This window comes from Harmonia axyridis, chromosome 3, assembly GCF_914767665.1.
Source record: "Harmonia axyridis chromosome 3, icHarAxyr1.1, whole genome shotgun sequence".
In the NCBI taxonomy this organism is placed as follows: Eukaryota; Metazoa; Arthropoda; class Insecta; order Coleoptera; family Coccinellidae; genus Harmonia; species Harmonia axyridis.
The window spans coordinates 5,027,020-5,050,141 of NC_059503.1; the positions used below are offsets into that span (position 1 = coordinate 5,027,020).

Sequence of the window (23,122 nt, forward strand, 5' to 3'; positions counted from 1 at the left end):
CCTGAGCGACGCACACGGTTTCGATCATTCACCTCACGAACTTCTTCCAACAAAAACCTCTCACCGTTTCAGGGATGCATAAATTTTTGTTCAAGTAAAGTTTCATCATTGAAAATAATAAACCAATAAGCGAACAAAGTAGAAACCAACCAACTTCTCCGATAAGCCCGGATCCGAAGAGATGCCCTGGAGGACGAGTCCTTCAGCTTCCAGCGTCATTTGTCATGTTTTCAGGGAAATGAATAAAACATCCGGATGAACCCCTCCAGAATATGCCCAGGAGTAAACAGTCATCGAGGCCCCGTACAAGGCTTCTAATCGGCCACTGAACGAGAATTTCCCGCTCGAGTGCTGGTCCCCTCGGACGCTCGCTGGAAAACACCCTACAAGCGCTTTCCCGGTCGGTTTTTCCCGGCAGATTTCCCGAAAAAGTGGCGAACAATCGAATTGTCCGGATTTGAAAGACCCATTGTGGAGTTTTGAGAATTGCGTCTTAGTATTGAGGGCTTGTCGCTTTTCACAAATCTTACTGGTTGATATTTCCGGAAATGTGCACTTTCAAATACGTCTTTGTGGTGGACCGCGAGCCATGAAGAATTGAGAATTTTTTTCGATCGATTTAGTTCGTTGGAATGCTTAGGTTTCTTCGAATCGCAACGCAAAGTCCAAATGACGCGTTTAAAAAAAGGTTTTTTGGTGCAAAAGTCAGTTTTGATGCCGTTACATGACCTTGGAACGATAAATATTCGGTTTGGCCATCGACGTGAAATCATGACCAGGATATCCCCATGATTTTCTGCGCTTGGGATTATCGTAATGAACCCATTTTTCGTCTACAGTCACAATGCGATCCGGAATTCCCTTCCGGCACCCAATTTACTTGTTTCTGAATTTCCCATGACTTTCAGGCATTTTGAAATGGCTTGTTGCGTCACTCCCGATGATCCTGCCAATTCTTGTTGCGTTTGACACGAGTCTTGATCAAGTAATGCCTGCAATTCTGCATCTTCGAAAACCTTCGCTCTTCCACCGCTATGCTGGTCTTCGACGTCAAAATCACTGATTTTAAAACGTTGAAATCACTCTCGGAACGTTATTTCACTGAAAGCGGCCTCACCATATGTATTTGTGGGCATTCGATGAGCCTCAGCCGCAGATTTCTTCATATTAAAGCAGAAAATTAAAACCTCCCGCAAATGACGAGAATTTTGCTCGTAAGCTAACATGTTTAATCGAGAATAACTTAATGTTGCAGACACAAATCGAGTTATATTTCGATGGCGTTATGTTTACCAATACCCAAGCTTATTGTATGACACCTACGATCATTTTTTTTTCGACTACCACTTACCGCCACAGCCATCTATTGCAAAACGGCGGAAGCAAAGTTGCACATCTAAATTTACCACCAAAAGGGTGAAAATTGTTCTATGAACTTTTCAATAACTTAGGGAAAGAATCAGATTTATTATCACAGGGGAAAAATTTTTCAACAACATAATATGAAAAATGGAAATTAGTTCAAGAATCAAAATAGTTAGACCCGGTACTTTTTTAGTCAAATATTATTATAGTTATTTATGCAACAAGTGCAAAAAGTGAATGTTTATTGCACTCGACGTGAAATTGTCGACACGTCGAGTGCAATAAACAATTTTTGCACGAGTTGCATACAACATTTTTCCTACGTTCATGCAAAAAGCAAAAAATGATTTATTGAGGTGCGGCACTAGGTGTAGGAAAATGAAAAGCGCAACTTGAATACTTTATTATTAATATCGATTTGCATTGAAACAGGAACTAATACGTTACGAACAATTTAACTCAAACTTTATTTTTACCCTCAATGTTGAAAGTGAATGAACAATTGGTGCAATTTTCAATATGAATATTTTGTAGTGTAGTACTCTTTAAATCCACTTCTTGATTTGTTACTGCTGTAAACGTACTAGTACTTGGTAACTGTACATCGTTATTTCCTTCAGGCTGAAATATTTGTTTTGCAACACTGAGTTTGTTTGACAGATGAGTGCAATAAAAACTTTATTGCACTAGTGCAATAAAGATCTTTTTTTCCACTAAATATAGTTCAATAAAGTTTTGCTTCTTGCATGAATGTAGAAAAAAATATTTGTTGAATCTCAACCACGAATTCATGCATTAAAACAAATTGAAGTAATACAATAAAACTCTGAAAAATACGAAGAAAACTTTCTACTGAGAAAAGAAAATTCAAATATTCCTAGAGCATACACCCATTCTCTCCAACGCAGAATAATTCTATAACTCCTATGCGAAAATCTTCGAACTTTGCACGCCTACCGCTATTCTCCGAAAACCAAAAAAAAAATGGACGTGACTGGAAAATGAATTACAGTGAAGGGAGAAGAAACAGCTGCAAACGAGGCTGTCACTCTAGATTGCATACGCGTTGAACAATCCGATTTGAAGGCAGCGTTTTCTCCTAAACCCAGATAACGAGAGCTGGGGGGAGTTGGGAGGATTTCACTCCTCCAGAAGGGTAGATCTAACGATATGAATATTCTAACGGAGAGATTGATTGTAAAATCGATAAGGAATTCTTGGGGGAGAGATGAGATTTCCTAAGGTGCTCCGATGATTACGCGGGGATATCAGCTGACAAAAATCAAGTGACACTTTCTGAATTGACGGTTTGAAATCTACATTCGATGGCGAATGGGTACGCCCATAGAGAATAATCGGAGATTCAGTTGCGATTGGAATTTTGAGGAGTGAATACGTCAAACTTGTCGAGGTGAATGAAAGGGAGAAAGACAGGATGAGTGTTTTTTGATGAGATATTTCAATGCGTATGTATAGCGGATAAAGCGAAATTGATATCTGAATGTGAGATGGATATAATGTAAGGAATACGTTTCTGTATTTTATCATTTCAGCATTCACCATATTATGGAAAATCATCTTTTTTAATATAGGGGATGTTTCTAAATTGATGCAGAGAATTTCAAAAACTGAACTCAGGCAAGAATCAAGGAGTAGTCTATCTTATAATTTTTGTTCTGAGCATCTAAAAAGTGCACTTTGAAATCAGGGAAGAGATTAAGTAAATGTCTCAGATGAGGAATAATTTAGAAAAATGGAATTCTCATTGCAACGTGACCTTAAGATCTAACAAAAGGGGTCCCTACAATGCTTCATTCACAGCTCACCTTCCAGTTCCAGAGTTCTAATGAACTCTTGTAACGGGTGTTTTTTTCGAGGTATATAACTTTAAGTTGGCATTACTGTTCAAGATGGCGACCGATTCAAAAGCTGTCAAGTGATTTATTCTCAGTTTGGTTTGCCAATTCATCATAAGTAGACTCACGCCTGAACAACGCTTGCATATAGTGCAATTATATTTTGAAAATAATGGTTCTGTGCGGAATACGTATCGCGCACTACGTGCATTTTATTTTGTTTAGCGATGAAGCGCACTTCTGGTTGAATTGCTACGTCAACAAACAAAACTGCCGCATTTGGAGTGAAGCTAATCCTCAAGTGTATGTCGAAACACAGTTACATCCAGAAAAATTGACTGTTTGGTGCGCTTTATGGGCTGGTGGAATCATTGGTCCGTAGTTCTTCAAAAACGATGATGGCCAGAACGTTACAGTCAATGGTGATCGGTAAAGAGCCATGATTACTAACTTTTCCATTCCTGAATTGAACAACCATGATGTCCAGGAGCTGTGGTTCAAACAAGACGGCGCAACATGTCACACAGCTCGTGCCACAATCGATTTATTGAAAGACACATTTGGTGACCGCCTAATTTCACGTTTTGGACCTGTGAATTGGCCTCCAAGATCTTGTGATTTAACACCGCTAGACTACTTTCTATGGGGCTATGTAAAGTCATTGGTCTATGCGGATAAGCCACAAACTCTTGACCATTTGGAAGGCAACATTCGCCGTGTTATTGCCGATATACAACCACAAATGTTGGAAAAAGCCATCGAAAATTGGACGTCCATATTGGACTACATCCGAGCCAGCCGTGGCGGTCATATGCCAGAAATCATATTTAAAATGTAATGCCACAAGATTAGCTTGCGGGTAAATAAAATTCATGTCAATCGAATAATCCATCGTTGTTTTATTGCAATTTAAAGTTCTATAGCTCTAAAAAAAACACCCTTCAGCATGTTCTTACTGGGATCCAGATTTTTTTTGGGATAGGTAGTATTAAAGTTCTGAAGGAAGTTTTCAGTGAACCATTCCTGGAATGAACCATATCATTGAACATGTGTATGAAAAAGGGTAAAATTGAATAATACAGACGAACCATATCTTCTAGACAATGATACGAACAATCTTTACTTTCGGAGATAAAGCTGAGATTTTGTAAGCCGAAATAGTAACGCTACTTACACAAATATTTATTACTTCATTGTGGATCATATTACTCTACTGGATACCATAAACCGCTGTTCAAATTCCTCGAGCATGTACGAAGCAAGACAAGCTACCCTATCAAAGTCACGAAACCTCATAGTCGAATAACTGTAGCAGACACAGTAGGATTAATTCACTCCAAGGCATTCTGGTGTCAGATTTCCATCTAAACCACTCGACGCACGAGCGTGAATGGGATGCTCATACGATCTAACAGTCGGCTTTAATTCCCTCCAGAATTAATAGTGCGGCCATTTCTGGGAGCGATTGGCTAACACTCAGACGATTTGGGAAGTTCCCAATTGATTCGAGGTCATTTTTCGCTTTCCACGATAATTTTATTCGGTGATCTCGGTACTGTTTATTTTATTGCCATTGTATTTTGGTCCGCAGTTGGGTTCATTTCTTCATTCTTTATTTTGTTTTGTTTTATATATTGATCTTGGAACTTTGGGAATGCAGCATTGTGTCGTCTCGAAATTTTTTTTTTCATTATCAATTATGACCTCATTGAAAACGGTCTGTACTATTAAGCCAATTGAATATTCCCCAGTCTGATGCATAGATGGCGGTGCTAGTATTAAATCTATATGATTTTTAGTTAGTACCAACCTTCAAACGATACATGTCAAAATTTGACAGCAGTCCGACCATTAGTTTGTTAGATATTGCGTTGTGAGTGTAGCTTCTTTTGTTATTCGAGAAAAAGATGGAAAAAAATAATTTCGTGTGCTGATAAAATATTGCTTTTTGAAGGGAAAAATCCAGTTGAAGCAGAATCTTGCTTTGATGAAGAGTTTCCTGGTGCAGACCACCAAGAAAATCAACCATTATCGATTGATATGCTAAGTTTAAAGGTGGTGAAATGAGCACAGAAGACGTCGAACGCAGTGAACGCCCAAAAGAGGCTCTCACTGATGGCAATAATCAAATGAGTTCACAAAATGATTTCGAATGTCCGTAATCGTTGATCGAAATAGCAGACATTGTGAAGATATCATCTGAACTTCATATCATTCACGAATAATTGTACATGAGAAAGCTGTGTGCAAAATGGGTGCCGCGTAACTCACGATCGATCAAAAGCAACAACGTGTTAATGATTCTGAGCAGTGTTTGAATCTGTTTAAGTGCAATAAACCTGAATTTATGCGTCGATATGTGACAATGGATGAAACATAGCTTCATCATTTCACTCCGGAGTCCAATCGACAGTCAGCTGAGTGGACTGCAGACGATCAACCGAATCAAAAGCGAGAAAAAAACAACAGTTAGCTGGCAAGGTAATGGCATCAGTATTCTGGGATGCGGAAGGTATAATATTCATTAATTACCTTCGAAAGGGCCAGAACATCAACAGCGATTATTATATAGCCATATTGGATGGTTTAAAGGATGAAATCGTTAAAAAACGGCCCCATTTGAAGGAAAAAGGGTACTGTTTCATCGAGACAATGCGCCGTGTTACAAATCAATGAAAACAATGGCGAAATTGCATGAATTGGGCTTCGAATTGCTTCTGCATCCACCGTATTCGCCAGATCTGGCCCCTAGCGACTTCTTCCTGTTCTCAGACCTGAAAAGAATGCTCGCTGTAAAGAAATGATCGCCGAAACTGAGGCCTATTTTGAAGCGAAAGACAAATCGTACTACAAAAATGGTATCGAAGTTGGAAGATCGCTATAATCGCTGTATTGCCTTGAAAGCAACTATGTTGAATAATAAAATAGAATTTTGACAGAAAAATGTATTTTATCATGGTAGACCGGGGACTTTTCAATTGGCCTGTTACTTGCCACACAAGCAATTAAGGCCTTTAGACTTTTTCTTTGGGCCACGTGAAAAATATAAGGTTTTTGTCAATGCTCCACAATCGGTTCAAGATCTTTAAGATTGAATCCTCTTATTGAAAAAGCCTTCATAACGATCTTGGAAATTTGGGAGTGTCGTATTATATTTATATCATTTTCTACCCTCTGACAACATGAATAGTATATTGTTTGATTGATGAAGAGAACGCCCTGAAAAAAAATACTTCATTAGATAGAATAATTTCAAATGAACTCACATTTTATATAATATCACTTCAAAATGGCGGCATTCATCGCGTATTCCTCTTCCATCCGTAATTGGCATTATTTTCGCTCCAAATTAACGCCAACACCTCAACACCAGCCTCGAAACTACGAGAAAAACAAGCCTCTCTTGTAATACCCAACGCTCCGTTTGTACAAAACACAGAACAATAGAATTCATTCGTGTCAATGGCGAGGTGCGAAAAGCTATTTTGATGTGGCTCTGTGTCAGAATTCGTCAGAGACCGAGCCACGTTGTCTGTGGTCTGCGAACTGGCGTAATTATATCTCTGGTTCTGAGTGGCTTTTTGGCCATCGGCATGTTTCGGATAGTTTGTTGTAATTTTCGCGTTCCGCGGTACGAGAATATCGTTATGGAATGAAAATTTCATGCGTCGACAGGAATTTCTATTGAAATTCGCGTAGAATGGGGCATGAACGATTCTCCGGAAACGAACGTTGATTGGTTTATTATATTGGCACCAGTGGCTGTTGTTGGAGGCTATGTTTACGTTGGTTTCTGCTGTTCGAACTGGTGGGCTTAATAGGCTTCCACTCTTTTTTTCCGAAATTCGAGGCTTTATTGTGAAAAACTGATTATACATTTATGATTCAAAGTATTTTCTATCGCTAGTCACTACTTTTTCTCTTCTTTCGGTCAGCGTACGAATTCCACGTTGAAAAAACTGGTCATCTTTTGAAGCAATCCACGAATCCATCAAATTTTTACTTCTGCATAAGACCGGAAGTGCTGGTCAGCCAGACCGTGTGTCATTGATCGAAACAAGTGATAGTCCGAGGAAGCAACATCTGGAGAATACAGCGGGTGGGGTAGGACTTCCCATATCAACGTTTCCAAGTATGCCTTGACCACTTTCGCAACATGGGCTCGAGCATTGTGATGCTGTAAAATCACTTCATCATGTTTCTCGTTGTATTGCGGCCGTTTGTCTTTCATTGTTCGGCGTAAACGCATTAATTGCGTTCGATAACAATCGCCTGTGATTGTTTCAGTCGGTTTCAACAACTTATAATACACTACGCCGAACTTGTCCCACGAAATACTGAGCATGACCTTGGAATAGTGAATATTCGGTTTGGCCGTCGACGTGGGAGCATGGCCGGGATATCCCCATGATTTTATGCGCTTGGGATTATCGTAATGAACCAATTTTTCGTCTGCAGTCACAATGCGCTACAGAAATATTTTCCGTCTTTGCCTTGCAAGCAGCTGTCACAAGCAAACAAACGCCGTTCAATATCTTTCGGCTTCAACTAGGATTTTCCAGAGGCCTTCCGATTTATTGGGTTCATTTAACGCATGCAATCTGAAAATTCAATGAAAATTGAGTGTTTCATATGGAAAAACATTATATGTTCGGTCATTCACAGTATTTTTGAACCTCCCAAATTCCAACAAAATATCTGAAATAGATTGGAAGGCTGAATTTTTTCCTTCCAAGATTTGATGCCGATAGATGATGGTATAGCAGAGGAAAATAGATTTTCAGAATCTTTTATTTCTCATTAGTAGCATATATTTCTCATTTTCTCATACATCATTGTCGGAAAGTTTCACTTAATTCTATGTTTTTATGGTATGTCACTGTAGGTACAGGATGATTGAGTCGAGTTTAAATTTTAACTTTACATGATGAATTCTTAAATGGGTGGAGTACAACATTTGTTTTAGTGTGAATTGAGATTTTAATGGGATACGAATGTTCCTTCAATATTCCACAAATCATCCTAGACAAAAATTACGATTCTGGGTAAGATTTAGGAGAGTTCATCAGCCGAAAAGGAAGGGAGTGCTAAGATCCGTACATTTCCACTACCCCCTCCCTCAGCATCTCTTTCAATTCACCGCTCGAATCGAATGAATAGATTTCGTGTTGGGTTCCACATCCACCTTTCAATTACATCGTGTAAATACATCTTTTTCTGAAAGAAAACTGTATGAAGATTCATTAGTAGAAGCGCAAGCTTCTTAAGAATATCCAGGATTAACGAAAAACGGCATTAGAACCGAAAAAGCTGAAAAGAATTTGCCCCTATCTGAATCATCAGATGAAATGAAAATTTGAACTCAATGATCTTGAGTTCATTCGTGAATTCGAGAAATAAATGAATTTATGAGTGGTTTCCAATAGTTTTTTCTTCAATTTTCACTCCTCAGTCCTCGTATCATTGGCCAGAACTTTTCTATGGTTTACGTAAATTAACCTACAGAAAAGAGTTTCAGGAGAAGGCAAAAACTGAGAAAAACCATTCTGGGATGGATAATCCTAAAAATTTCCTTCGAAACTTTAATACTAAGAGATTCAAGAAGTATCTGGATCTTAGCAAGAATATGCTACACCTCCTCACTGGATTCCATATAAGGCATTTGCCACCTCTGGAAGCATATTATGAGAATGAGTCTAGCAGAAAACGACGGGTTGCAAAGTCTGTGGAGAGGATGAAGAAACTCAGGATCACCTTGTGATGGAATGCCTCGTCATCGCTAACCAATGCAAAAAATGCTTCAAATAAGAGACTTGTATAACTGAAAATGTGACCTCAGATAGTGTTAGTCGAGCTGTATTTCTCTCAGTGTAAGCAGAGGACATATAAACGGGGCATCACACATTTCAACGTATAATACAAGAGCACAGATAAGAGCCTCAGCAAAAACTCTGTCTCCCCGTATAGACACAGTGACTGGTTAGTGTATTTTTTAACAGAATGAGCTGACATATTTATATTGAGAAGCTTCCTCTTCATCCAGACAAAAATCTTCTCCATCCTCTCTCTTCACCAACAGTTAACGACTTCATAATTAAATCTGAAAACAAAAAAAAAAGAACCAGAAAAAAGAAATAAATGTTAGTTTCATTATATTGATTTGAAGTTAGCGACCCATTCTAAAAAAGAATCTGAAACTAAATGAATACTTTGGAAACAAACATGAAATTCATAAATTGGACAAGTATTCACCTAGTGGTCAATGGTTTCTTTTACACCATACTCACATTGTGGGCTTTCGATAGAATACCATTTGAATAGCATACTATTGCAATGACCATAACCAGTTCTAAGTCGATTTAAAATATAACAAATTTTCCTAGGAAGATTGAAACCTAGAACTTTCTCTGCAGGATCAACGATTAGACTCTTGTTGAAAACATTATAAGAACTCCATTCCGAACGCCAAATTTCTTGTCACTTTCATTAGATTGAAGGAAAGTATTAATCCATAAAGGTTTGCGTGACTTCAATCTGGTAGTTCTAGTAGGTTCCTGGGAGGTAAGCTACAATCTGAAATAAGTTCGGGTAGAAATGAAAATTTTCCCAATATTTCTTGACTAAGACCTGCCTACGAATATGAGGTGGTAATATATGTGAAAGCAGGGGTAACCAATGTAAAGGTGTAGATCTAATAGTTCCATTTATTATTCTCATAGAAACATTAAGCTGTGCATCAATTTTATGAACATAAGCACTATTGCTCCAAACAGAACAACAGAAATCAGCAGAAGAAAAAACCAAGGCCAAAGCTGTCAATCGAAGAGTGTAAAACTCACGATGTATATACGGATATCAATTATGATATCTCGAAAACGATATGCCAAGAGTGTACCTGGAATTAATCATTAAAAATTTCGACAATTCCTTCAAGAATCTATATTGAATATATTTGAGAATGGGTTCCTCAGAAAAAAACTCCAATGAAATGGATATCCCTTTAATGAAACTACCAAAATTGCATCTTCATTTCAATTAAAAACACTACCACTCCATTCCCATCAGCTTTAATGTCATCAATTCCTCTCGTCAAAAGCGCCATACCAACTACCAACTTAACTCCATCATCACCAAATCCAATTCGAGTCGATATCCCGATTGCAGTCGAAATACCTAATGAAAGTGAAGCACTGACCGAAGCTGAACTATCAATAGCCCCGAGCTCGGACTCTATGGTCAATACGTGCTCTGTGCTAATGAACTGCTGTCAAAGACTCTGTCAGACGTCAAACGACATTGTGATGCGCCCATTCGGCAACGGAAACTCCTGCCTTCGAATCCGTATCATTGTGATATTAATTATCAATTCGAGGGTATACCTCCCCGCCCCCAGAAATTAATTTAGGTCCCTTCGACGCGTCAACAGGTTCTGTCATTCGAAAGCCGAAAGTAACTTTTGTACAGGAAGTGAGCCCATTGTTGTCATTTAGTTCAAACGGCATAATGAAGCATATTAGTTGACGGAACTTTGCTTTCTGTCTGGTACAAAATCCAGTTATGAATGTTTGATGGTGTTTTCAGGTGAAAATCTGGGCGTGGGTAGTTTGACGGTAAATCGGGAAGTTGTTCGCGTTTGATCGTCGTTGATGAAGGGGTTCGGAATTATTGAGTTCTATGGTTCGACCTTAGTGACAGAACTTTCGCAAATTCATGAGTCAGTAGAGACCACAGAACTAAATACAAGATGTTCCTGAACTTGATGTGCAAAGGAAAATTAGAGATTCCTTGGGTGATTTTAAGAAGAAAAAGTCCCATAAACATGGGCCCGCAAACGTTTTGTTTTCGAGATACAGGGTGTTTTTGTAGCTTTCCTTTTTTGTGTAATTTACACCAGTTTATCGAATCTTCATTAATTTTCGCTACAGATTGGGAATATTAGTATCAAAACTTATTTGTGCCATTGATCGAAACAAGTGATGTCCGAGGGAGTAAAGTCTGGGCTAGGACTTCCCATTTCAACCTTTCCAAGTACCACTTTCGCAACATGGGGTCGAGCATTGTCATGCTGTAATATTACTTTATCATGTCTCTCGAAGTATTTTGGCCATTTACCTTTTAATGCTGGGCTCAAACGCATTAATTGCGTTCGATAACGATTGCCTGTCAGTTTTAATAACTCATAATACACTACGCCGAGCTGGTTCCACCAAATACTGAGCATGACTTTAGAACCGTAAATATTTTTTTGGCCGTCGACGTGGAAGAATGGCCGGGATATCCCCATGATTTTCTGCGCTTAGGATTATCGTAATGAACCCTTTTTTCGTCTCCAGTGAATATGCGATGCAGAAATCCTTTCCTCCTTTTCCTTGCAAGCAGCTGATCACAAGCATACAAACGCCCTTCAAGATTACTAAGGAATCGTTTCGAATTTTTTCTTCGAAATCGGTAGCAGATACGACAAAACAACAACAGATCAAAAAGTGAAGTACTGGACCAAAGTTTCTTTTTACATTTTCCTAAACTACCAATGTCCTCCAACAAAAGTATCACCCTGTAGATTTGCACTCGAAATCAGCATATCAGATGATGAAGACTTCAAATCAGAATATGTATATGCCAAATTTAATTTAAATATCCTTTGAAGGAAAGGTGGTATGAAACAATCAGGGACAAGTGTATTCAGGGAATTTTGCAAACTCAAGCACTGACATAATCCCTCCTGATGATTGTAAAATATTCCATAATATCGCCAAATCTTATTGAGTAGCGCTCAAAAATTGAATGTATCACAAAAAAATTGGACTGAGGACAGAATCCTATTTCCACATAGAGAAAATTCGAAAATATTCGATCATAATTCCTGAAAAACCTGGATCTCTCATCTGAACCAAAGCAGAACACTTCAAAGAAATAGTTTACTAGGTCAGTTCATGAAGAGATTTCCAAGCACAGTCTATCCTGTCCAGTTGAACTATCCAACCATACAGATTAAAGCCATTACAGATCAGGATCTCTGGGGAAAAAACGAAAAGCTTGAAACCTCCAATAAATCCAGGATTTCTTAGGTACAAAATCGAGATAAGTCGATCCTTTGAAGCTCCATAAAAAAGTTAATGAGGCAGTGGAGCGAAAGGTAGAAGGATAACGCTGGATCTCGATCTCCTTTTCCGCGTCATCCATATCGATTGAGAGGCTGTTGGAATTACCAATGGAAGTCGCGCTTAGATCGCCCAGGAAATTAACAAATTCTCAATGCAGGAATGAATATTCTATTGGAAGTTGTAGTTTGCTAATTCTTTTGAAATTCTGATTGCTTATTTTTATGTAGGTATGTCGTATTCACCATTAATTTATATTATTGTAGTGATTCTCACGATTCAATCTTATCTTCGTTTAGTTTCAGTTTATTTTATTATAACAAGTATGTAACAGGCCAATTGAAAAATCCCCGCTCTACCATAGTAAAACACATTTTTCTGGCAAAATTCGATTTTATTATTCAACATAGTTGCCTTCGAGGGCGATACAGAGATTATAGCGATCTTCCAACTTTTCGATACAATTTTTGTTGTGCGATTTGTCTTTCGCTTCAAAATAGGCCTCAGTTTCGGCGATTACTTCTTTGTTGGCGCTAAATTTCATTTCAGCGAGCATTCTTTTGAGGTCTGAGAACAGGAAAAAGTCGCTGGGGGCCAGATCTGGTGAATACAGTCGATGCAGGAGCAATTACAAGCCCAATTCATGCAATTTTGCCATTGTTTTCGTTGATTTGTGACACGGCATATTGTCTTGATGAAACAGCACCTTCTTTTCCTCCAAAATGGGGCCGTTTTTCAACGATTTCATCCTTCAAACGATCCAATAACGCTATATAATAATCGCTATTGATGGTCTGGCTCTTTTGGAGGTAATCAATGAATATTATACCTTGCGCATTCCAGAATACTGATGCCATAACCTTGCCAGCTGACTGTTGTGTTTTTACTCGCTTTGGATTCGGTTCATCGTGTGCAGTCCACTCAGCTGACTATCGATTGGGCTCCGGAGTGAATTGATGGAGCCATGTTTCATCCATTGTCACATATCGACGCGAAAATTTAGGTTTATTGCACTTAAACAGGTTCAAATACTGCTCAGAATCATTAACACGTTGTTGCTTTTGATCGATTGTGAGCTCGCGCGGCACCCATTCTGCACACAGCTTTCTCATGTACAAATATTCGGGAATGATATAATGTACACATTCAGATGCTATCTTCACAATGTCTGCTCTCTCGATCAACTTTACTTTAGGATCATTCAAAATTATTTTGTGAACTTTTTTTATTTTTCGACAGCTACAGCCTCGTTTGGGCATCCACTGCGATCGCCATCTTCGATGCTCATTTGACCTCGTTTAAACTTAGCATACCAATCAATGATGGTTGATTTTCCTAGTGTGCAGACTCCGGAAACTGTTAATCAAGCCAAGATTTCGCTTCAACTGTATTTTTTTTTTCGAAAAGCCATGTTTTGTCAGCACACAATTCTTTTTTTTCATCTTTTTTCAAATAACAAAAATAGCTACACTCACAACGCAATATCCCACAAACTTATGGTCGGACTGCTGTCAAATTTTGACACGTATCGTTTGAAGGTTGGTACTAACTAAAAATCATAGGGATTCAATACTAGCACCGCCATCTGTGCATCAGACCGTGGACTTTTCAATTGGCCTTAAGTATATAACATCCTAGTACATAGTACTTTTTGGAACGATACATTTTATTGATTAAAAAATAAGTAATGTTTAACTGCCTTAGGATCTTGTTTTCGTTTTGTAAACAAACCTAATATAGACGAAATTTCAACCATAAACTCAACAAACATTTCTTGTACTGCTAGCCACATAGACGAGATAATTTCTTGCTGCTCCAAGGCATCAGAAACACAATAACCACACACCATAATGAAATAAAGTTTATGGTTGATGAACTTTTCCAATTTCCATTTTGCAATTATGACGCATCACCGTAGTTTTTCCTGGAAAAAAGCCTGGTCACATGCCTCTGAAACGTTGAATCATCTCATCTCTCCAAAGTTGTCCAACTTTAGAAACATTCCACCATATTTAATTAGTCCCAGAGTGAGATGAGAGCATGATTAATTACTGTAGGGAGTTTGTTGGGAGGGTCTGCAGTGAAATTTCGTGTTGGCTTTCTGGAACTCTATTCGATTCCTGATGTTTACGATCTGATGAGGTGTATTCGGGGGCTTTGGCTCACAATAGCTATCAATTCAACGGTTTCACGTCTGTATAATAATAAATATCAAACTAAATTCACGGCGTTCAGACAATTTTTCAATTCTGGAAAAAGTACCTCCCCTACTGGGGCTCGAACCCACAACCTCCGAATTACATTTCCAATGCTCTACCGGGGAAGTTGTGGAGAATCTTCAGCTTCCCCAGTTGCTCAACGGCTAGAGCATCGGACATGTAATTCGGAGGTTGTGGGTTCGAGCCCCGGTCGGGGAGGTACTTTTTCGGGAATTGAAAAATTGTCTGAACGCCTTGAATTCAATTTGATATCAATTTAACAGCTATAACAAGAGATTTATGCTTCGACAATACCCAAGATATTTCCATGATTTATATTCTTTCAAATTCTTTGCACACATGCCCAAATGTATGGACTTCTCATGTTTCGAGTTAAAAATATCTGAAAAGAAAACACAAAAAGAGTACAAAAATGTGCTTTCATAGGGTTTTGTATACTAACTGACAAAGAAACTGTAACACCAAGAAGGAGCTGTTTAAATTTCAATTTTTTTTGGTAAAACACAGATAGTATAGAAAGGAGTACCTAAATGATTGAATTTGGAGAAAAAGAATCGTGAAGTTTTTTCATGTAAACAATTATTGTTTCTCAAATATTGTAGTCGTTTTTTGCAAGTTTTTTGAATTTACAACAAACCAGCTGTTCGAAGAGATCCAAAGTCTTTGTTTAGTTGTTGTTAAAATGCTTAGAGCACGTGTACACGAAATTTATCGCCAACTAAGTGAATTTGAAAGAGGTTGAATTATTGGTCTACGTGAGACGGGGTTGTCATTTCGAGAAATCGCTAACCATACGAACAACTAATGTTATGAGATGTTGTCAAGCGTGGTTTGATAATGCCCAAAATCGAAAAAGAGTAAGCACCGGACGTCGAAGGGGCACAAATGAAGTTCAAAATCGACGTCTAAGACTTATGGCCATTAGAGACCGATTTGCGACAACTCGATCTTTGGCTGATGAGTGAGTGGTTAGGAGAACAAGACTTTCCTGTAACTGTCCAAACGGTTTACCGCCGGATAAGGTCTTTTAGACTGCAGCATTATCGCACCATCTTGTGTTACCTCTGACGGTTGAGCATCACCGGCAACGATTACAGAGGTGCAGAGAACGTCAACATTGGAATGTGGAATGGCATCAGGTCGTCTTTTCTGATGAATCTCGATTCTCCTCGGAGGCACATGATGGCCGAAGAAGGGTTGTACGACGTCGGGGAGAAAGACGTACTTCAGTTTGATGTTGAGCGTCATGTACACCGTTATGGTGAGGGGTGCTATTGCACATGCAAGTAGGTCACTTTTAGTCTGTATTCGAGGTAACAAGACAGCGCTGCGTTACCTTCAAGAAATAGTACAGCCATATGTTCTCCCTTACCTTAACCGGCTGGAGAGTCCAATATTTCAGCAAGATAATTCCTGACCTCATGTTGCCAGAAATGAATTGAACTTTTTCGAAGCGTTCTAAGTTCTATGTGAATCTTTTGCCATGGCCGCCCAAATCCCCCGATCTTTCGCCCATAGAGCATGTTTGGAACATCATGGGTAAAAGCCTCGGAAGTTTACCCCATCATCCACGGACTTTGGCAGCTCTGAGACATGAAGAACAGATAGCTTGGAATAGTATCCCTCAAGAAGGAATAGACCATCTCATTGCGTCAATGCCGAGACGTATAGGGGAGTATTTACCAAAAAAAAATGAAATTTAAATAGCTCTTTCTGGGTGTTGCAGTTCCTTTGTCAGTATATAAAGAACTCATTTACGGTTCGTGCAATGTGAAGACATAACCTGAGTATGCCGTGAAAATTTGTCCAATTTTCAAATCTTTTTCATCCTTATTATGAATTGAAACACCAAAAGTCTCCAAAAACATATTTCCCACCGTTTGGTATGTATCCTGTAAATATCGCAACCTAAACTGGTCGTTATTGGTTTTTTTCCTATTCATAAAAATCGTCACAAACTGCCTCATATGCCGCATTCTGAATACAAATTTCCCCCTGGCGTTTTTTCATACCGAATCGAGTAAGCAATAACGGGGAGTTTTATATTTCAAGCAGCTACAACTTCTTCCGGAAAAAGAATCAACTGAATTCTTTATTAAAAGACTCTGTCGACAATACGTGGGAAGTCTACCTTCTTTGCAGGCTCTATAAAATTCTGAACTTTCTACTTTGTAGGCACATTGTTTTTTATTACATACCATCATAAAATGTTTATTGTTTCTACTTCTTCGCGAGTTATTAGAGCTGAAAGAAAGCAATGCTAAATCCAAGTGTTTCCACAGCTTTCTCTTGAAGGGGAGAATGGACTAAAATATACATAAAAACAAATCATAATTTTGAATATTTATATAAATATTTTTTTGAACTACAGCAATACAAAATATTCTTGACTTCAAACAACAAATAATGTGTAGATGTAATCTCAGTATTAGCAGAGGAAATGAAAACGAGGCATAATACATTTCGTATTATGCGTATGATACAAGAGCACAAATAGAAACCTCAGCAAAAACTCTGTCTCCTTGTATAGGAGCAGTGACTGGTTTGTGTATTTGTTTACAGAATAAGCTGACATTCTTATATTGAAGGGATTCCTCTTCATCCAAACATAATCTTCTCCATCCTTTATCTTGAACAACGGTTGAAGACTTTATAATAAAATCTGAAAACAAAAGAGAAAAGAACGCACTTCTGGTTGAATTACTACGTCAACAAACAAAACTGCCGCATTTGGAGTGAAGCTAATTCTCAAGTGTATGTCGAAACACCGTTACATCCAGAAAAACTGACTGTTTGGTGCGCTTTATGGGGTGGTGGAATCATTGGTCCGTACTTCTTCAAAAACGATGATGGCCAGAACGTTACAGTCAATGGTGATCGGTATAGAGCCATGATTACTAACGTTTTCATTCCTGAATTGAACAACCATGATGTCCAGGAGCTGTGGTTCCAACAAGACGGCGCAACATGTCACACAGCTCGTGCCACAATCGTTTGGTGACCACCTAATTTCACGTTTTGGACCTGTGAATCGGCCTCCAAGATCTTGTGATTTAACACCGCTAGACTTCTTTCTGTGGGGCTATGTAAAGTCATTGGTCTATGCGGATAAGCCACAAACCCTCGACCATTTGGAAGACAACATTCGCCGTGTTATTGCCGATGTACGGCCACAAATGTTGGAAAAAGTTATCGAAAATTGGACGTCCAGATTGGACTACATCCGAGCCAGCCGTGGCCAGAAATCATATTTAAAATGTAATGCCACAAGATTATCTTGCGGATAATGTTCTATAGCTCTAAAAAAACACCCTTTAGGTTGTGGAGCATTGGCATAGATCTCATCTTCCTCATAGCCTCAAATAAAATGTCCATAGGTGTTGAACGATTTCAGAATAGTTATTTATAATACAAGTGCAGAAGGCATTGATATTCTTCCACGAGTTCAAAATTCAAAAACGAGCCACGAAGTGGCGAGTTTTGGAATGAACGAGTGGTAGAATGAGCCTTCTGTACGAGTATTATACATTATTTTATCTAATTCATTGCATTTTTATTGAAATTAAAGAAATATTTCCATAAATATATTTTAGTGATTTTTGCACTGAAAAATGTTGGTTGGCAGAACTGATTTCTTTAAGGCAAATTGATGAATTGACAGATAAAGCCATGGCGGAAAGTTCGGAGTACCAACATAGAATAATCAAATATAACCATGAAAACTGTGCGTTTCTGATATATTCTCGCACGATTTTGTTCTACAAGATGTGGAAGAATGAACGGAATAACCAAAGAATTAGAGAAAAAAATTGATTTCATCATAAAAGTGATCACAAAAATATTTTCGTTAGACTCAGAAGTAGAACCGTAGAATTGCTCTCGATTTATGTAATCTAATTACAGCAACTTTCCACTATTCAATTTCAATCAGAAGAAAGGATAATCATTTCCTCGTCTATCGGTTCGAACCAATTTCGTATATTGGAGTCGTATAAAAGTTCAAGTATAGCTACAAAAAGAAAATCACTCAAGAAGACTGTATAAGCTTCTGAGACTTCTCGAACAATATGTTATACGTACTTCTTGCTCGAATTCACTAATACCCAATCAAATATTCAGAGTATTGCGTCAATTTCCGAATGAGGTTGGAATTTTTTCTTAATCCCTCCTCCGATCGATCCTTGGAGGCTTTCAAACTTGTTCCATTACCGATATGAGAAAGTTCGAGATATGAAATTTGAGTTTCCGAACTACTTTTCCGATGCGAAGGGGTCTGAAGCAATTCCGCCCAACTTCGTTTCATTGAATAACATGTTTATTCCGATCCAAGTGTTGCTTTTCCTCTCCCCACCAATGAATTTATGATGAAGAGGAGGGGGGAGAGCACAACGGGCCCAAATCTGCGAATACCCTAACAAAATAGTCGCCCTATCGAATATTTACATCTTTTGTGAACTTCTCCATCTGGATCATTCTTATACACTACGCTTTCGTCTCATTTGGTTTTCCGGTTTCATCGGATAGGATATTTGGAGTGGGTATTTTCCGTGTTCTTCGAGATCTTATCGCTTGTTAGCGATGGATACAGGCATTTTCGATAAGATTCAACTTGGATTTATGCATATCAAATCCGAAGGGAGATAAACAGATTCACAAAAGTTGAGGACGTTCCGACGTTTTGTTTCAAAAGTTTATTTTTTGTTTTTCACCCATTTTTTTAAATATAAGAAATCTTAATGTTTACTCACTTATGTAAAGGGTGTTTTTTCTAGAGCTATAGAACTTTAATTTGCAATAAAACAACGATGGAATATTCGATTGACATAAATTTTATTCATCCGCAGGATAATCTTGTGGCATTACATTTTAAATATGATTTCTGGCATATGACCGCCACGGCGGGCTCGGATGTAGTCCAATCTGGACGTCCAATTTTCGATGACTTTTTCCAACATTTGTGGCCGTATATCGGCAATAACACGGCGAATGTTGTCTTCCAAATGGTCAAGGGTTTGTGGCTTATCCGCATAGACCAATGACTTAACATAGCCCCACAGAAAGTAGTATAGCGGTGTTAAATCACAAGATCTTGGAGGCCAATTCACAGGTACAAAACGTGAAATTAGGCGGTCGCCAAACGTGTCTTTCAATAAATCGATTGTGGCACGAGCTGTGTGACATGTTGCGCCGTCTTGTTGGAACCACAGCTCCTGGACATCATGGTTGTTCAATTCAGGAATGAGAAAGTTAGTAATCATGGCCCTATACCGATCACCATTGACTGTAACGTTCTGGTCATCATCGTTTTTGAAGATGTACGAACCAATGATTCCACCAGCCCATAAAGCGCACCAAACAGTCAGTTTTTCTGAATGTAACGGTGTTTCGACATACACTTGAGGATTAGCTTCACTCCAAATGCGGCAGTTTTGATTGTTGACGTAGCCATTCAACCAGAAGTGCGCTTCATCGCTAAACAAAATAAAATGGACGTAGTGCGCGATACGTATTCCGCACAGAACCATTATTTTCGGAATGAAATTGCACTATTTGCGAGCGTTGTTCAGGCGTGAGTCTATTCATGATGAATTGCCAAACTAAATTGAAAATAAATCACTTGACAGTTGTTAAATCGGTCGCCATCTTGAACAGTAATGCCAACTTAAAGTTATATACCTCGAAAAAAAACACCCGTTTCAAAATTTTCTGGACCCAAAAATCAACAAGATCCTAATGAGTCTCTTTCTTTTCCAGGACCGGACAGCAAAGTTTCCGACATCGACGGCCAACCATACACAACAATACTCTACGGAAACGGTCCAGGATTCGCCATACCCAGGATAGTACCAATGAACACAACCACCGCCACAGAAGACAAGAACCAAGTGCATGGATCCGCCGTGCCCCGCCAGTGGGGCACCCACGGAGGGGAAGACGTGCCCGTCTACGCCCTTGGACCCCTAGCAACCATCCTCTTCACCGGAACCTTCGACCAGAGCTACATACCCCACGCCATAGCCTACAGCGCATGCCTAGGCGAGCACCGACTACGGTGTCAAGGTCTGGACAACTACACGGCTCCCCAAGTGCCCACCTGCGTGGGTCCAGGGATGTCCGGAGTGCCTGGAACCAGTGGCGGAGGCGCGACAGGCAGTGGCGCACCTGTGGTGGTCGCCAGCAGTGTCAAAGCCGACGACAGCGGGACGCGGACGAAGTCAGGGGTGTCAGTGACGTCCCAGATGGTGTTTTACCTCCTCTGGCTGTCGACAGGTTTGAAATTCGCCGTGACGTAATGATTTGGCGTATGTTGTGAGCGTCCCCGAAGTCGGGATTTATTGTGGGATGAAGGATGTCGTATAGTAACTGGTAGGATGATTTATTTTTGTGTTTCGTTGTTGGCTGCCCTGCGGCTGTTTCGGAATGTTGGTCGGGGTTGGTTTGAAGGTTGTGGGGATATCAGGGTAGGATTTGGGTCAAATTTAGGGACTGTAAGGTTCGAAACTGCGAAGATTGAATGAAACCAGTTCCTAATGGGATTTTAAGGAGCCTACTAGCTTTTGTTTTCATCATTCTCACTTAATTTTTTTACAAACGGCAATGACGGAAGACTACAAATTGTAAACGGGTGAAAACTTCGGAAAATATGTATATTCAAACTTATTTTTGTATGTATTGACTGTTCTTTTCAAGATAAAACGAAATTTTCAGAGAGATATGATATAATTGAAAATATATTATTGGAATGCATGTGATCCATTAAATTCGAATAGTTTTTCTTTGATATACGCAATGAGGGAACTTTCTGAAAGTTACGAATTGTTTTTTCAGTATTATACATAGTTTCCCAAATTCGAGACCCACTGAAAATATCTCAAGAACTATAAGAAAAAATCTTCAAGGCCCTCGATCCTTTTTTCCCAAATAATAAGACATCACAAAGCAGATCATAGATATCTTCATTCAATCTCGAATTACAGGGCGTTTCTAAAATATTACTGTTTCAAACATTCCGCTATATCTTGGTTCATGTTCGAGATATTCGAAAAATTACAAGATTTTTATGGTACTCGTTACAAGTCATAGAAATGTTGGCGAGACGTTCTCGAGCCAAGTTACGAGATGCGCCCTCTCCCAGGGGTTTGGTGTTTCGTCCCGAGATCGCTGGTGGACTCTTCAGTTAGGCAATCCAGCGATCTCCGCCTAAGACACAACCTCTCACGTCGTCGTGGAGAGGTGACTCTGTTTCAACGCGTTCACCCCTATCAATCTGCCGGGGCCGAAGTATGTGTGGCGTGAATACCTATAACGCCATCTGTGAGCAGACAGAGACACTTCAAAATTAATTACCGTTTTAGAGATATAGAGGAAAGTTGCTTAAAAATCATTTGAATCAAGAATAAAAGCTAAATTGAAAAACGAAACAATAAACGTAGCTAAATCCGGGAGACTTGGAGATTTCTAGCTCACCAAAGCACTGACCCTTTCATTCCCGGATAATCTGGAAAGCATAAATAATATTTAGCAGATAAAACTGTTATTTTTCATCGTAAAGTTGAAAAAAAGCTTTTCACAGAAGAGGGCGTGAATTCCACCCCTGTACAGCGTACCCACCCCCTAAAAAGGGGCAGAGGGGGGTCGCAATCCACCGCGGCATTTCAAAATATACCGTTAAAGTTCATAAAGCCTACCCCGCGATGTTTTCGGTCATCAAATAAAGCGTAAGCGAGAATATTTTTCGCGCAACATCATATGGACTATTTCAGAGCATGAAACTTCCACCCCTTCATGTCGATTGTTCCGGTCCCGAGCGGTTTTATCTTTAATTAATTACATGGTTCTGTGATCTCGCCACTAGACTCGCTCATTTGCATTTTTCAGCGTGTCCCGGAATTTATGCATGGCTGTTCAAAACAAATAGAAGTGCGTGTTGCTCTAATCACAAAGGGGCAATGAATTAAGTACTTTAAAGCATAGTTATGTTTCCGATGTCCGAGTTCTATGGTCATTCATTTCGGTTGATATGATTTGGGGTGTAATTAGGTTTTCTGGGTTTCATACTGAAATATAACCTAACCTTACTTGACCTAACTCAAACTCATCAACTGATTTTTCAGCCTCACAAAAGCATTTTGTAGTCTCTTCATAGGAACGTTTTGATTACCTACAACTAGGGAATCATGGCTTGGATTTCAAACTACTTGACTTGAACTTGACTTGATTTCAAGTCAAGTAGTAGTTTTTCAATCTCAAATCAAGCCCAGTATTTATTTATCAAGTACTTGAATCATAGCAAGCTACTTGATTTTTAGCAGTTCTATTGTGTAGAGTCGCATCAATAAAAAAATATGAAATGAGAAGGAGCCTTGCAGAAAACACTTCTATTTATCAAACTTATTGTATAAAATAACCGGAAAAATCACCTTTTTTGAAATATAAAGATAAATCAAATCACTATAAATCACAACGAAATAAAAAATAAAGTTTCTCAATAAACAGGCTTTGTTTGATTTCATAATTTTCTATCCAGTATCTAAGACACATGAGGCATATTATAGATTTGTCGCCTAACCTTTTTGTAACT

At 38.9% G+C, this 23,122-nt stretch overlaps 1 protein-coding gene across 1 annotated transcript in view; it reads left to right on the forward strand.

Annotated features, from left to right (window-relative positions):
* The window catches only part of LOC123674918 (alkaline phosphatase-like), a 171,438-nt gene extending 150,329 nt beyond the window's left edge, over positions 1 to 21,109 (forward strand). The window contains exon 9 of the mRNA XM_045610082.1: positions 20,296 to 21,109. Within this exon, the coding sequence (XP_045466038.1) occupies positions 20,296 to 20,834 (539 nt within the window). The 3' untranslated portion in view covers positions 20,835 to 21,109. The remainder of the gene's footprint in view (positions 1 to 20,295) is intronic.
* The last annotated feature ends 2,013 nt before the right edge of the window (positions 21,110 to 23,122 follow it).